This window comes from Pantherophis guttatus, chromosome 8 (assembly GCF_059756535.1).
Source record: "Pantherophis guttatus breed Tessera chromosome 8, ASM5975653v1, whole genome shotgun sequence".
Lineage (NCBI taxonomy): Eukaryota > Metazoa > Chordata > Lepidosauria > Squamata > Colubridae > Pantherophis > Pantherophis guttatus.
The window spans coordinates 54292612-54309884 of record NC_142070.1 but is presented as its reverse complement, the minus strand read 5'-3'; the positions used below and the strand labels follow the sequence as shown (position 1 = coordinate 54309884).

Genomic DNA, 17273 nt, shown 5'->3' with positions numbered 1-17273 from the left:
ATCTGTCCCTTCACAATCTTTATTAAGGTTTACTTGCTGATCCCCAGTGCACACATTTAATAGACATGCATATACTATGGTATATATGTACCAACAATTTAAACTTTGTAATCTTTTCCTCTCATATATGATAATAGAAAAATTGTAACATGATTAAATAGAATGTGTTTATTAACATATTTTGTACCATAAAAGTCACATAATTCTGAAGTCCTGGAAACTGAGGCTCAATTGAACTATGCAGTCTGCAAATGAAAATTTATGAACATAATTTAGCATTAATTATAGCATTAGCATTAGTTATAATGCTACAATTCAATTCCTTAAACTTAACAAACCAAGGGCACAATCATGAGGTCTTACTGCACAAAGAAATATGTGGCTGTGCAAAAAAGCAGCACTTTATCTATTAAGTATCTTTCCTGGTATCTAATGTGTCTTACTTTATGGTTCAGTCTGCACTGCCATTTTACCAATAAAATTAGGCTCATAGAGTAAATCAAGTAAGCCAACATGAAGAATTTTCCTTTTACTGAATGACAAATCAATCACACATTAGTGTTGTAAATTTATGTGCAAAAGCATTGAAGTGCTTTACTAAAAATTACAACATAGAAACACATTAACAAATTCATACAATCAGATCTGGAAATACAACAACACAAAGAGGAAACAGAATTACAGTACATGTACAACACAAGACAAATACATGGAATTCATTAGAAAATATTGTAATAAATAATTCATGAATTATAGTGCAATTGATTTATGCATAAATAGAACTAATTGCCTAGATATCAGTTATTAACAAAATCTGTCAAAAATCAAGGCAGCCACAGAGTTTTACTAAATTACTGCAACAATGAAAATACTGCAATTTAAAATAAAAACAAAACACAAATACAAATATTTGTACTGTAAACAACTAAAAAAATCAGTCTCACTAAAGTTATTATACAATTTAATTTAATATAAAATAGTCATTAGCTACCAGAAATGGTTTAATTTACTGAGCAGTAGTTCTAAAAACAGAGGCACTGTTTTTTTCTTTTTAATATAAAATACTTGAGAAACATTCAAATAAGTAGAAAGCAAGAAGGCCTGCTTTCATCTTCATTTAAAAGTCTACTGAAATATGAATTTTCAGAAACTTGTCAATTTCTAAGTAGTGACTGGTAACTGAATCTGAAAAGTAGTTTAAAATTATAATTTAAATAGCCTTTTGAATGGATATAATGGGGCGGATGAGGGGGGAGTTTATGTATTTCCCTGCCTTTCCTCAGTTGTATAATCAAAGGTTCAGCCTATTCATTACAAATAATTAACATTTCTTTTTAAAACTTACAGGTTGAACATTATCTACAAACTATCAAAAAATATTTTAATATACTATTTCTGGCCAAAAATAAATACAATTACGAAAACGCTGTAAATTAATTATAACATTACATACAAAACTACCACAGTTAAAGTCAATAGCAAAATGATCCCTGATTTTATGAATCCTGTTACTTTTTGGTCAGGCCACCATTTAAATGATATTAAAAGAGTACTGCAATTTGTCTTTGATATAGACATGAATTTAATATTGTCTAAAACATTTAAAAAACAGACTGGGGACAAACAAGTCCCAGTCTTGAATGGGTGTATTCTTCTTCCTTCCCTGCTCATCCTATCCTTATCTCATACCCTGGGGAAGTAAGGAGTTGTAACAGGAGGTTGGATGTAAAAGCTCTGTATCCCAAGTCCACACATCAAGCAATGAACCATAGGTCCTAGCAGTCCTCCAAATAAACCTGAAATCTTGTTTTCTATTGGGGAAATATATTATTAATGAATAATCTTAATCCTGATGAACATATGGCTTAGTTCTTTAAAATTAAGGATGACTTTGACAAATGTTAATCTCATCTGTGGTATGACTTTTAATTTTTTAGTTTGTTTCCCATGCAGTTGAGCTGAAGAAAATTCAGCACAGATCATATAAATTCTCAATCAACTGATTACATGGTTGTGTTGTAAGTAACCCCAACTTATTAGGGGTCAAATCTCTTCCTAGTCTACTCTGAAATTACCAAATTGAATGACATTTTCAAAAAGTATCAAATGTGAATATACTATAGACAGTACAATTCACAGAATTTAAATAATGAACTCTTATATTAAGTGTGAGTGAAACATATTCAGTCATCCATATATGGGAAAAATAACAATTTTGGAAATATTAATTTTCCCCATAAAAATCTAATTTTTTCAATGAAAAATTGATGTCTTCATTCATATGCAGAAATGGTAGGAAATTATAAAGTTATGTAATATATAAAATCAAATGAGTATGGTCCTTCTAGTAAGCAATTGCTTACCCACAGTGAAACTGCTGTAGAGCTCCAGAGAAATTTACTCCTCCCTTTGCTCCCTAACTAAAGATGCATTGAGGCGTATGATCAATCAATCAATCACTCAATCAATCAATTGATCAATCAGTAAGTAATTGCAAGTTTTTGAATTCCCACCCTGATAGATATTTGATAAAGATAACACAAATGCCAGAGCTTATATAATTTTAGTAAGTAGTGCAATTGCCTAGGAATACAAGAAAAGCATGCAAACTTTTTAATCCCCTTAAAGCTCAGAGGTCTGTTAGCACATTTGTAAGGTGAGCACATTTCTTTGTGAACCCTACTGGATTTTTTCTGTGAGAAGGATCATTTCCAATTATGAGTAATCTGAAGATCATTCAAAAACTGTAATATAAAGAACTGTCCTCTGAGGTATATTATATTATATTATATTATATTATATTATATTATATTATATTATATTATATTATATTAATTATATTAATTATATTATATTATATTATATTATATTATATTATATTATATTATATTATATTATATTATGTATATATATCTCCTCAAAAGACAGTTCTTATATTATAAAATAAATAAAATCCAGCTTCCAAATAGTAAATATACAAAGAATTTCTAGTACTGAAAATTCAAAACAGTTTTTACTGTTTTTTAAATCGGTAATTCTATCAAGACCCTGAACTGCAAGATTTGGTTATTAGCAAAATAATGATGTGTCGGCCCACCAAAATGAAAACCTGATATTCATTTTGATAAACTGAAAAAGGTTTGAAATGTCACAGCAGCGAAAACGTTACTGTTATTGTGAGGTTTTTCAATAGGAGTGTTAAACAATCCTTAAATAAATGTAAGTAGTCATAAAACCAACTAACTACCAGTACACTTAAATCAATATAACCATTTTCAAGCTCATTCTGTGCACATTATGAAACATGCTCTAATATGCATTCCAACTTTTCTCTTCAACCCTTATGTTAGCTTATTTTCCATACTAAAGGAAAACCATTTTATGTATGCCTTTAGTATTCCATCTCATTTCATAGTTATTCTATAGCTACAACTAAATTTGTCAGTTTTTACAAGCATATATTTTGTAAACACCAATTTCTTGCTAAACCAACAATAACATTTTAATAAACCAGTTTTGTTGCTAACACGCTTTTAAAAATGAAATATTTACTTTATATCCAATGTTACGCTCTAATGTACTTTCTTTTCCAATGTCTGGTTTTAACTAATACTTCATATCAGTTTCCACATTAAGAAACTAGAACTGTCCTCTTCTCTTGATTTGCTTATTTTCAGTTGCGAGCAACTTCTGAAAATATTTTGAGAGGATAAATGCCCTAAAAGCACAAATCATGTATTTCCTTAATAGGATGGATTACTTAGCTAGGGTCAATCTTCACCAGTAAAAAGTAATATTTCACATGACAAATAGAAGTTCCCAACATTTTATGCTGACAACTAAATAAAACCTGAATCCTTTTCACTTATTTGTACAAGGATTATATTAAATGCAAACTATCACAATTGTGATCAATTCTATCATATTGTCCACAGTGAAAACCCTGAATAAGATTATTCTTCAAAAAGGCATGTATGTGGTTTCTGAACTGCAAAATTTCATTTCTTCTAAGTGAACATGTTTCTCCTGCATATATGCTTACACCTGCACACGCGCACACACATGTACACTCACACACACACACACACACACACACACACACAGAGTGTTTCTAACAAATTAACTACATAGGCTTGCTGCTGTTTTTGCAGGTGCCAGTCCCTGAATCAGTGATATTAAACATCCCAGTGTCTGGTAATCGGAGCTTCTTCTTCGGAGGTGTCTTCAGAGTTCCAGATCTCTCTTTAACTTTGTATTCTAAAGTGCTGTGAGGTACCCCATAGATCCCTTGTGCTTTGGAAACGCTCATTTTCCCGCTCATTACCATTGCAATAGCTTCCTCCATTATTTCATGATCATATTGCCGGTAGCGACCACGTTTTTTCCTTGGTTGTTTATTATCCTTACGGTCTAAGCCGTCTTCTGTGGATTCGGAGGTGCCATCAACAATGCCGTTCTTAGTATTAAGACACAAAGGAGAGAGGTCCCCATGCAGAAAATAGGTGTCCAGACTTGAAGGAGTTACAGATGCAGAACATTCCACTTTGCTCTGTTTGGGGAATATAGTTTTCAGTTTTTGAAGAGCTGATCCTTCTAAGACTGATGAGGTTTTGGAAACATGGTACATGACATCCAGAAGTCCAGCATTCTCATGCTGTTTGGGAACAGCACTCATCCTCAGCTGAGGAATTTTTAATTGCACAGCTGGAGCTGACATTTCATATTGTACACTTTCATTTTTTTCTTTAAACTGAGTGACCATTCTTTGCAAAGTTAATTGGTGGAGGTAATTGGAAGCTGTTGGGAATCTTAATTCTGAGGTTTCAAGTAGACTAAGTTTATTTTTTTCTGTGCACTCTGCTTGAGCTTTTGCCCACAAGGCTACTTTTTGCAGCACGGCACAGGGCTCTGGACTGTCCTTGTAAGAACAGATGTCCTTGAAATCTCGAGTTTTGTTTTTAAAGAGTGCAGGGTTTCCTGCTGGTAAGGCTTCTAAGTGGAGAAGTAAAGTTTTTTGAGGTATGCCATAAAGGATGCCTGCTTTATTAATGTCCAGTGCTCCAGACTGAACGTCTTTCAAGGCTTTTGAGAGCAAACCATCTGCAAACTCAGCACTTCTTTCCACAAAGTCCTCTCTGTTTCTGTGGAGTCTCCTGGATGGATGGAATGAAACGATGGTGAACTGATGCATGAGAGACTCTCACACAGCTATGGAAGGGAAGGGTCCACTCCTTTATTATACTCCTTGCTTAGGTAACATCACTGCTTCTGACACTTTTAAGGCTTTGAGTTGTGGTAGCTATTGATTACCATAGCAAATGTTAGAGTTCTGGTAGGACCATGTGAGAAAATGATAGCCCAGCTTCTAGAGCAGCCCTTCCAAGAACTTTAAATCCTAGCTCAGGATTTGGTAACTTTGTCATCTGTTTTCAATTCCCTTTTGACAAATGCTCGCAGAGTAACACTTAAAACTTCTTTTTTCACAATCTAACATCCACTGAATGTCCCCATCCTAAAGGAATTTTGTTAGTAGAAACGTGACGTTACCGCTAAACAAGTAATAAAAGAGTCAACCCCTTATAGAAACGTTGTTTATAACTATTAAAAAGAACCTTAACATATCCAGTTTTTGTAAAAATGCAATTAAAAGTCCTAAAACTACTTCTAATTTCTAGTAAAGTTAGAAATGTGTGTGACTAGTAAGGGGACAGGGAGATAGAAAGAAAGATATGTAATGCAAGCAGTTTTTCTGGGTTTTTTTTTTCCAAAGGAATAACTCTATTACACAAATGATAAGTGACTGTTATGACTGGAAAGATGTCAGAATTATAACATGTTACTTCAATGTAATTTCAGTAAATATTTATTACAGCAGCATATTAACCATTCATAAATGGTATCTTGGTAGCATGACATCACATACCATAGTAAAATAAAAATGCAAGAGCACTCTCTTTTTGGGGTACTAAAATTGTAGTTCCTTTAATTTTCTTCTAACATCCAAAATCTATTAAAATGTAAAATATTTTTCTTTTTCCAATGGTTTAAATTCATATCAGATAGATTTGATTCTATTACTTAGTTTCCTAATTGCATTATGTACATAAGCATTTTTTTTTTAGGAACATGAACTAAAGTTTGGTGATTGTTCTGATAACTTTTCTTTAACAGAAAAAAGTGAAAAACACAAAATGAATTATATGAGTTATACACAAACATACAATTATGAGTGAAACCCTGGCATAAGCAAAGAAGAAGAGTCAAATGTATCAACATACATTTTATATAAGTCAATTACAAAATAAATCTTCACGTTTGTCTTACTTCCACCTACTCCCTTTAAAATAAAGCAGAATAATGCTTATTATGCTTACCCAGACAATGAATTTTCAGAACATGACCCATCATACTGTGACTGTTCCAAGTTTGTTTTCTTCGTAGAGAGATCTAGCACTCCATCCCCTATTATAAAAATGAAGCATGAAAGAGTAAAAAACATATACTATTATAACAACAAAATGAAAAAGAGCAACTACTAAGATACTCTCATGCTATACATCAATTTCTGTTATTAATCTTTATGTCTTGTGCTGTGCAACTCAAGGATGATGAGAGTACTATTATTGCAAACACCCATTACTTTTAAAAAAAAAATTCAGTTGGTCTCTGAAACCTGCAGGTGCCTGCGAATGTTACCCTTTTGATTTTTTAAATACTTGCTAGTAGCAAGACAGCACTAAGTATATAAACCCTATCCAGCAGAATCACATTGTGGAGTCTGAATTAGATTAGAACAGTATTGTGCTATTTTTCAACAGTTCCCAATATTAAAAAACATCTGGACAATAAAATCAATTCCAGGATTTAAAAATTAAAAAGATTTAAAAATTGTAATTGTGGGAATATTCCAACAGGGAAATATTTCAAAATGTAATGTTCATCTAATGTGGAACAACGTATCATAGAACAGAAGCACTGAGAAATATAAGTGTAACTAGATATCTTTCACAATCACCAGCAAACTCAGATTGAACAATAGGCACAAAATAAAAATGTCTCTTTACTACCACAAGATCTATTATCCAATTGTGCAGAGATCCTTACAAAAAAATCCCATAGCTGAGAATTGTATATATTTCTTATTTTTCAAAGTGGCTCTTTGGTGAAGAAGATGATAACTTAATTTCAAGAAGATTTACTTAAGCAGAAAATTTAAAAAATCTCAGTAAAATGTCAGGTATTAATAATGAATTAGAATCTTGTATTAAGTCACAGTTTAATAAGTTTCCATCATTGTTAATTCCTGGTATTACCAAAAGAAAACTGAAGGAAAAAGTAATCCACACATTACGACAGTTCACTTAGCAACTGTTCGAAGTCACAACTTACCACCCCCCCCCCCGTACTTACAAACCAGTTCCGAAATTACGAATGTTGTAGCACCGTGGCTATTGTTCACACTTAGGAACAACAACAGAGGCGCTGCAACATTTGCCCTGCCTATTCCACCACACCAGGCCGGGTTTTCATAGGAACTTCTCCTCTTGAGACTCACTTACCTTGCAAAGATCTGTCATGGTTTCTTTGCCTGCTTCGTTGCTTCAGGCCTTCAGTGCATTCACAGAGAACAGAGGCCTAACGTACCACAAGATCAGGCAAGATCAGTAGCGCAAGATCTCATGCTATTGATCTTGTGTAATCTCACACTATTTTAAGCCTCTGTTCTCTGTGAATTGAGGCCTGAATGTTTGCAAATAGAGGGAAAACTTAGGTCCTTCAGGCCTTCCCTCGGTTTCCCATTTCCTTACCAAAGTCTACAGGGAAATTACATTCCTGTAAGCTTTGGCAACCCTTTGCAAAATGCCTTTATTGGCACCACCACCATCCCTCCGAAGGTCTGTTCCTATCAGCAAAGGCTTTTTACAAAGGGCTGCTGAAGCCTACAGGGATGCAATCTTCAAGCGCTTTGCCGAGAGAAACGAGGCACAGAGGAGGGGTGCGTGTATCTCTGAGCTTCCTTTCTCATTGCCGAAGGCTACTTGAAGTGTTGCCGAAGGCCTCCTCAAGCACTTTGGCAACAAGAAAGGCAGCCTAGAGAGGCATGCACATCCCTCCAGGCCTTTTTCATCGATGAAGGCCTCCTCAGGTATCACCAAAGGCCTCCTCAAGTGCTTTGGCGGCAATAAAGAAGGCCTGGAGGAGCGTGTGCATCCCTCTGGGCCTCCTTTTTCATCACCAAAGGCCTCCTCAAGCATCACCGAAGGCTGCCTCAAGTGCTTTGTCAATGAGGAAGGAGGGAGCAGGCAAAGAAACAGAGAGGCTGGAGAGGAGACAGATCTTCATAAGATAAGTGACCCAGCATGGCAGAATGGGGGGGAGCACTTGTGGGGACCCCAGAGGAAGGAGAATGAGGTATCTCAGTTGGTCAGGGGAGGTCTTGGTTGGTCTAAAGCAGGTGGCCTGTTCTATCGCTAGGCCCCCTTGGCCTTCCCCACCCTGAAATACCTCATGTGCAGTTAACGATCCGTGCATTCGATTAGCGAATGCATGGGCGAAAGGAGGGAGTGATTGTGGCCAGGTCACTCCTACGAATCCTTGGGTTATGAATGTAATTGACAGGCTGCATTACATTCGTTACTCAAGGATTACTGTAATTTCTGCAATATAGCAGAAACAAAGATTTTTTCTGCAACAGATTTCATTTCTCCTTTGATGGAAATGAACATTGACTGAAGAGTACTTTGTTTCTATGTTTCCTATTTTTTTCAGACAATTAGAAAACAGAATGAAAATTTAACAGTGTGTTCATGTGTGTATATGGTCCAAAACAATTTAAAATTATAATCATTTTTTTTAAAAAAATTGATTTATATGCCGCCCTTCTCCAGAGACTCAGGGTGGCTTACAAGGTGTTAAGCAATATGCCAAGAATTTAAATCATTCTTCACATAATTTCAGTTAAATAAGATGTACAATTTAAATAACTCCTAGTCTAATATATCCCATTAAATCACAATATTAATGCTAGCTAACAGTTTTTTACAACTTATTTTACATATGATTAGGCATTAAAGTCTAATTTGATTATGAATTTTAACTTTGACCACAATTTTTAAAAAATAATTAAAATAGGATTCAAACTCAACTAACATAAAAGATATACACTATGTAAGATGTTTGGATTCAAGGGCAGTTCTGGGTTGTACAATTTGCCTTCTTCCTCAGCTTTTTCCTTATATTACCTACTGAACATATTCATCCTTTTCAGCTATATTAAGATGTGAAGTTGCATATTTTTTCTGTATGCTTTTCTACACTAAGAGAATGCATGTATTTTTACTTATAATATGTATTTTTACCTTTTCTTTCAAATATACTGCAAAGAAAACTTAACAGAAAAAAATTCAAATGCAGCAGGAAACTGCAAACACAAACTGCTAAAAGCAGTAACATCTATAAAATGGTTATGGTAAGTTTAGAATTTGGGCAGGCACAAATGGAAACAGTTGAATTAAAAGGTATTCTACTCTTAGGTATGAAATTTATTAAAAGGTTGGAACACTACTAATTTGATCTCAAATACTATTAGTGGTCCAAAAACTCTGCATTAATAAAAAGTACAGGATTTTTTTTAAGGAAATGTATTAGGATTAGTAGACCTCAAAAATCTTGGCTATTTGATGATAACACCAATAGTAGCACTTACAGTAGTTCCAAAACAATAAAGGCATATATGCCTTTACTTTTCAGTAAAGGAGGAGGATGAGCAACAGCTTCTTTTGATGAGCAGCAGATGAGAAGATGCAGTTTGCTGGAATGTTTGTTTTGCTGATCCTTATTTTAAAAAATTCTCAGTAAGATTACAAATAAGGTAAGGTGTTTATTACTCAGGTAGGAAATCTTCTTTGCAACAATACAAATCTACTGACATCAGCAAGATGGAGTCGTTTCATTGAAGCACCCTTCTTAAAACAAAGCTGACTCATAAGACAAGGTGGAATGGTCACTTGGCTGATGGCCACGATACACTAAAAAAATCTGTAGTTTTATTCCAAAGTACATAAAAGAAAAAAAAAACCCAATCTAGTTAAAGCTAGATTAATTACATGAAGTTCTATCATAACATTTCATAATTTGAAAGAAAAACCATTAAAGAAAAAAAATCTATTTTAAATATTCTTTTTTGTATATCGAAAGGAAATGTATACATAAAGTGTTTTCTAGCTATCCCTGAGATGCAAGCTGCTTTAATAAACAAAGATAGTCTGCATCCTCTGACAATGTTTTCAAAATATACTTGAGGAACAAGTTGTAGAAACCTCTATCAAATGCACTCTGCTCATGTTCAATCTGTCAATATTTTCAGCTCACAAGAGATTTAGCTGGAATTAATGGCAGCTACAATATCATAAAGGTCTTATTTTAACAGACATTTGAATATCAAACAATGAATCCCAAAGGATTTGAAAGTACATGCTATCATGTTCCATATTTTATTCAAACATGAGCGATGTTGTCAGAAAATATAAGCATCCCGTATATTCTCAGTAAAACTTTTTTTAGCAACTGAAAGTCCTGTGGCCAAGGTCTTCATGTGTCATGAATTCAGATGATGATGGACTGCAGTAAGCAAAGATATAGGTTGCTAATTCTTATAACACTCTATGACTACCGTGTTTTCCCCAAAATACAACCTATTCAAAAAATAAGGCCTAGCCCGATTTTTTGGGATAGGCCTAATATAAAATAAGCCCTATTGAGGTGGGTGGACATGGCCAGGACAGGAGGCAGCCCTTCCCTTCCCTTCCCTAGTCACCTCAGGGCTGCTTGGCCCCTTAATCAGGGCCCACGGATCAGCTGAGCCGCTCTAGCCGCTGCCTCCAGTAAGGATGGCCACTTTTACTGCCAATTGCGGCCGCAAAAGAAGCCGGAGGCCAAGTGACGCACCCCACACGCCTCGTACCCTCTGTACGTAATGGTGACAGTCACAGCAGGCAATTCCTTCCACAGAACAGCTGCCTCATGGGTGCCACTCCGGCCACTGCCTCCAGCAAGCGTGGCTGCTTTTGCCATCAATTGCGGCCTCAAAAGCAGGAGGCCAAGCAATGTGCCCCACACACCTTGCACTGGCCTTCTGAAGGGTACTATAGCAGCAGTTATCCACAATTTTTTTACTGTTATTTTGTCCCGACCCAGGTGGCTCAGTATGGTGTTAAAAGTTAACGTTTCAGAAATGTTACCGTAGCTGCAGAGGTTGCCTTGTGCAACGCTCTGCCGCTGCATCTTCGGAGCAAATCTCTGCCTTCCCTGCACAGAATTGCAAGACTGGAAGCTCCAAAGCCATGGAGGGAGCATTTTTGGATGTGCGTCTGTACAGGGCTCCTCTTTGAAAGAACGATCTGTAGGTGATGGTGGTGGTGGTGGTGAGGATTTACTGCACATTGTCCTTTCCTGTGCAGCTAAGGTAACATTTATGAATGTTAACTTTTAACATTGTACTGGGCCATGTGGGTCGTGATGAAATAACAGTAAAAAAATTGTGGATAGCTGCTGCTACAGCACTTTTTGGAAGGCCAGTGCGAAAGGCAAAGGGCGCGTCTCCTGCTACAGAAGTGGCTGTGCCTGAGGAGCGCTTTTAGGAGAAAAGGCAAAGATCAGCTTCACCTTGCTCCTTGCCCTCAGCCCCCCTTCAGCTCTCCAAAGGTCTCTCCCAGAACCAAGCTCTGGCGGAGCTCAACCAAGGAAGTGGCCTGCAGGTGTTCAGGAGCAAAGTTGAGGCTGAGAGGAGCCAGGGCAGGGGGAAAGTCCAGTGCCACCCCAGTGGTCTTCTTTCCTTGGAAATGGAGTCTTGGGAGGGGGAAACGGCAGCCCCAGGCAGGGTGAGTATGTTGGTATGTGTATAAAAAGCACAAAGCGAGGGAGCCAGGAGCCGGGGGTTGAAAGAAAATAAGACCCGGTCTTATTTTCGGGGAAACACGGTAGCACCATGGCCGCATTTTCTTCCTTTTTCCTTCTCTGGATGTTTTATCATCTTGCCAAAGGAAGAGTTCCTGAAAAGGGGGATGCTTGCAACCATTTGATGAATCATGAGTGAGAACCCTTATGACAGCCCATTTAGCAGTAGCATTGTATCTCAGTCTTGTAATCAGCCGCTTGCCTCTAAAATTGTTGGCACTGTTCATGAGCAGACATCTAAATGATTCTAACTCCTTGCCAGAAGAGCATCTAGGAAGTCAAGAACCAAATCAAAACTGGTTGTACAATGTTTCCTTTTTATTGTAAAAATAATTTGCCATTTTAGGCAGCAATTGCAGAGTCTGATACAATGGGCTATGAGACTTTGCTGAAGTTGTGTATCAAGGGAGTTAGCAACAGGGCAGGATCTAAGGCTTTGTACAGAAACAAAAGCCTAAATATCAGCTCTTAGCATGAGACCCTCAGGTCAGAAAAAAAGACCCATGCTAACAACCAGAAGTGCAGAAGAAACTTTCATTTCCCAGCAACTCTATTTAGCAAAATGCTGTCCTTGATACTGAAAGTAGCAGACAATCTAGCACCCCATTTCTGGTGTCAGGGGCAGGATATAAACTGCATGCACAATTATTAGGCAAGTGAGTATTTTGACCACATCATCATTTTATGCATATTTTCCACCTTCAAATTGTATAAACCTGAATGCTTAGTGGATATAAGCATATCAGATGACATGTATTTGTGTATGGAGGGAGGATGTGGCCTAAGGAGATCAACAGCCTATATCAAGGTGTGCATAATTATTAGGCAGCTTCTTTTTCTTAGGCAAAATGGGCCAAAAAAGAGATTTAATTGCCTTTGAAAAGTCAAAAATTGTAAAAGGTCTTCCAGAGGGATGCAGCACTCTTGAAATTGCTATGATATTGGGGCATGCTCACAGAATCATCAAATGTTTTGCTGCAAATATTCAACAGGGTTACAAGAAAAACGTTGAGAAAAAAAAGATGCACATTAACTGCCAAAGATTTGAGAAGAATTAAACATGAATCTACCATTATCCTCCAGTGCTGTCATATTCCAGAACTACAACCTACCTGGAGTGCCCAGAAGTACAAGGTACTCAGTGCTGAGAGACAGGTAAGGAAGGCTGACACTCGACCACCACTGAACAAGACCGTATTTTTTGCTCCATAAGACACACTTTTTTGTCCCCCAAAAGTTGAAATGGCAAGACTGGCCAAGAAATATCTGAAGACAGTCACAAAGGTGCTTTATTTTTATTTTTCTTTCAAGAGGCAACTGGACTTTCTGGTTTTTCTTTGAAGATGTTTTGCTTCTCATCCAAGAAGCTTCGTCAGAGCTGAAGAAGCTTCTTGGATGAGAAGCGAAACGTCTTCAAAGAAAAACCAGAAAGTGCCTGTTGAAAGGAAAAAAAACCACATTTAGGACAATCCCTGGATGACTGGTAATCTCCATAGATGTCTGAAGACAGATTTTTCAAAGGTTTTATGGACTGATGAGATGAGAGTGACTCTTGACGGAACAGATGGATGGGCCAATGGCTGGATCAGTAACGGGTACAGAGCTCCACTTTGACTAAGACACAAGCGGGGGTATTGGTATGGGCTGGTATTATGAAATATGAGCTAGTTGGACCTTTACGGGTTGAAGATGGACTCAAAATCAACTTCAAAACCTATTTCCAGTTTTTAGAAGATACCTTCTTCAAGCAGTGATACAGGAAAAAGTCTGCATCTTTCAAGAAGACTATAATTTTTATGCAGGACAATGTTCCATCGCATCCATCAAAGTACTCCACTGAATGGCTAGCCAATAAAGGCCTTAAAGATCAAAGAATAATGACATGACCCCTTCCTCACCTGACTTAAACCCTATTGAGAACTTGTGGGTCCTTCTTAAACGGGAGCTTTATGGTGAAGGAACACACCTCTCTGAACAATGTTTGGGAGGCTGTGGTTGCTGCTGCAGTTGATCGTCAACAAATCAAGAAACTGTTAAGACTCCATGAATGGAAGGCTTATGACTGTTATTGAGAAGAAGGGTGGCTATATTGGTTACTTTTTTGGGGGAAATGTCAGAAATGTTTATTGGTACACTTTGAATAGTTTGTTTATTATTATCACTTTAACAAATGCAAATAAACAAGTGAGATGAGCATATTTTCATTTTTCATTTAGTTGCATAATAATTCTGCACACCAATAGTTGCCCAATAATTGTGCAGATATTCTCCTAAGAAAGCCAAAAACCTCACTTTTACCTTAATATTCAGGTTTGAGGTTTATTAATATTTTGGATTGACTGAGAGCACTGTAGTTGATCAATAATAAAATTAATCCTCCAAAATACAATGTGTCTAATAATTGTGCACATAGTGTATAGCTAATGAAAGCACTGAAAACAGTAATCACCTCTGCAGGATCTAGTTCCAAAACGTTAGCAATTGTTTTTAACAGAGATTTCATTGCTTCAGCAATTATTTCAAAGTCACAGAAATTATTCACCCCATGGCTAAAATCATCAATCATTTCAACTGCAGATTCAGCGAGCAGAGTGAAAAAATGCTACACTAAATTCATATCCATACGTTCCTGGTTGGCACTAAGTGCAATCTATAGGTATTCAAAACAGATTTTCTAGTCTCAAGTCTAATCTAACAGCAATACCAAAATTTTCAACACTGCTTTCAGATACATTATACATTCATCTTCAACAATATCAAATGAACAACTCAAAAGGATTACCTTGCTGAGTATCCTGTGTTCGATTCACAGTGAGGTCTAGAGGGCTATCTTGTTCTTCCTGAAGTGGATTTTCGGTTTGGTTCATTTGGAAATCTTTACATATCAGACTCATTTCATATGACGAACCGTTTCGATTTTCTTGCAGTTTACTATTTTTTGAAATATATTCAATTGCAAATTGACGGATCATCTTTTTCATTAATTCCTGAGCAACTAGGGGAATGTTAGGATCACAGTTCTGAGGAAGATCTGTGGGAAGAAAAGAGTACCATTCACATACACATTAAAATATATTCCAGCATACCTTTAACAACGCAGAATAACAAAAGGGACCTCGGAGGTCTCCTGGTCCAACCCCGTGCTTAAACAGGAGACCCTATACTATTTCAGACAAATGGCTGTCCAGTCTCTTTGTAAAAGCCTCCTGTAACGGAGCACCCACAATCTCTGAAGATAAGCCATTCCATTGGTTTATTGTTCTCACTGTCAGGAAATTTCTCCTTAGTTCAAGTTTGCGTCTCTCCTTGGTTAGTTTCATCCATTGCTTCTTGTCTTGCCCTCTGGTGCTTTGGAAAATCAGGTGGACCCCCTCTTCTTTGTGGCAGCCCCTCAAATATTGGAACAGTGCTATCATGTCACCCCTAGTCCTTCTTTTCACTACTAGACATACCTAATCCTGCAACTGTTCTTCATATGTTTTAGCAGGTCTAGCGCAGACATCTTGGCACAGCCATCTCGCCATCACCAAGTTGCCTCTGCCAATTTACTACTGTCAAGTCGTCGCAGGACAAATCAACACAGCCAATTCGCCATGGGGACAGCTCACCGTGGGCAGCTGGAGGGAGAGCCAGGCGAGCAGGCGAGCGCGCAGAGCGATGGCTAGGAGCTTCCCACAGAGGGAGAGCTGAGCAAGCAGGTGGGCATTGCAAAGCGCAGCTGGGGATTGTCTATTTTCACACCCTCTGTCACTGCTGCCAAGGGCCATTTGGCAGCAACAGCAGTGATTGGATCATTCAGGGGCGGTGGGCAAGGGGGGCAGCAGGGGGGCAGTGGAGGCTGGACATATCTCATTTTCACACACCCTCATTGCACCAAGTTCAACCATTTGCTCGAGTTCGGTACAGTGGCAGCAGTGAACTGTGTCTCTGCCACCTCTCCTGGTAGCCCTCGTCTCTTAGCCCCAAATGTTTGCCCATTTCAGCTTGGTGATACACCAGCAAGTATTTCATTGCATCTGAATGATAATTTATTCCATATGAAAGAGCCAAATTAACATAGATGTAACTGTTTTACTGCATCAAATTCAGAAGAAGCTTCTTTGGATATTTTATTGTTTTGGTTTTTTTTTACAACTGAAAGAACATAGATAGTTCTTTGTGCAAATCTCCATCAATGCATTCTGAATTATTCCTATAATTCCTTTTGTGCTTTTCAGGACCATTCACAAAAAGCAAAACAAAAATAACACAAGAGCTAATTTCATCAACAATTAAAGCACTGCATGCCAAAAAGAGCTTACTTTTCAGCCTATCAAGCAACTTGCATTATTGCAGAAAACCACAAGGAGTAGAGGAGTCCAATTAAACGTCTGTGGAGTCCAGCTGAAAAGTTCCTACTGTATTAGAAGTGGCTACTTTTTGGAGGGTTATTTTTTCTTGTAAATATACCACAGAGTACAGGTAATTCTTGTTTACCAACTGCCTTGTTTAGAGACCATTTGAAGTCACAATAGCATTAAATAAATAAATAAAACTAGTTTTGCAACCAATTTTCCCAATTCGTTGCTTCCCAACGAGTTTGTGACAATTAAGTTAATGGAGAACAGTTCTAGACATGAAAGTTGTCTGGGTGACCTTGGGCCAGACATTGTCTCTCAGCCCAACCCATCTTACAGGGTTGTTATTGTAGGGAAAATAGGAGGAGGAATGAATATTATCTATGTTCGCCCTTACTTACAAGGTAATAAAGGTAGGATAAAAATCTAACAAAATAAATAAATAAAGTGAAATTGTAAGTTGCAGTTACGCAATGTTTTGCCTACAACTATAGTGACTCTCTTAATGATTAAATGGGAAGTGAGATTGCAAGCCTATCGTGATATTATTTTTTGTTTGCCAACTGCGAAATTTAGCTCTACAATTACTGGTCCCTCTTAAGGTTGCTAAACAAGGACTACCTGTGTATCTTATATATATCATAAAACAGTGTCTCCCCAACCATTTGGGCACCAGGGACCAGTGGCTTTGCTTGTTTGCACGGACCAGTTTCTGGCACCCAGTCTGCAGCCCAGGGGTTGGAGATCCCTGGCATAGAGTATAAAAATAAAACTTTGGAACTAAGAATTTGACTTCAGTTATGGCAAATAGGAATATTACCTGTTTGCCATAAAAAATGTAGCTCAAAGTATTTCAACTCAGTTTTAAGTCTTGATATCTTTTCATGATAAAATTGCATTAATTCTATGCTTCTTTTATTTAAAATCATTTTCCATTTTTCTCCTACCAAAACATTTTGCAAACTATGAAGAAAACAAACC

At 37.1% G+C, this 17273-nt stretch overlaps 1 protein-coding gene across 12 annotated transcripts in view; it reads right to left on the bottom strand.

Annotated features, from left to right (window-relative positions):
• The window catches only part of LCORL (ligand dependent nuclear receptor corepressor like), a 151221-nt gene that overhangs the window by 27508 nt on the left and 106440 nt on the right, over positions 1-17273 (bottom strand). For 8 of the 12 annotated variants that reach the window (XM_034442728.3, XM_087875205.1, XM_034442731.3 and 5 more), the window contains exons 5-6: positions 14738-14986; positions 6375-6462 (exon numbers count right to left, since the gene is read on the bottom strand). In XM_034442728.3, coding sequence (XP_034298619.1) covers positions 6375-6462; positions 14738-14986 — 337 coding nt within the window. Of the gene's footprint in view, positions 1-4015; positions 5154-6374; positions 6463-14737; positions 14987-17273 lie in introns of those variants that run through there. The other 4 variants (XM_087875211.1, XM_087875209.1, XM_087875210.1 and 1 more) reach the window with 2 other exon arrangements.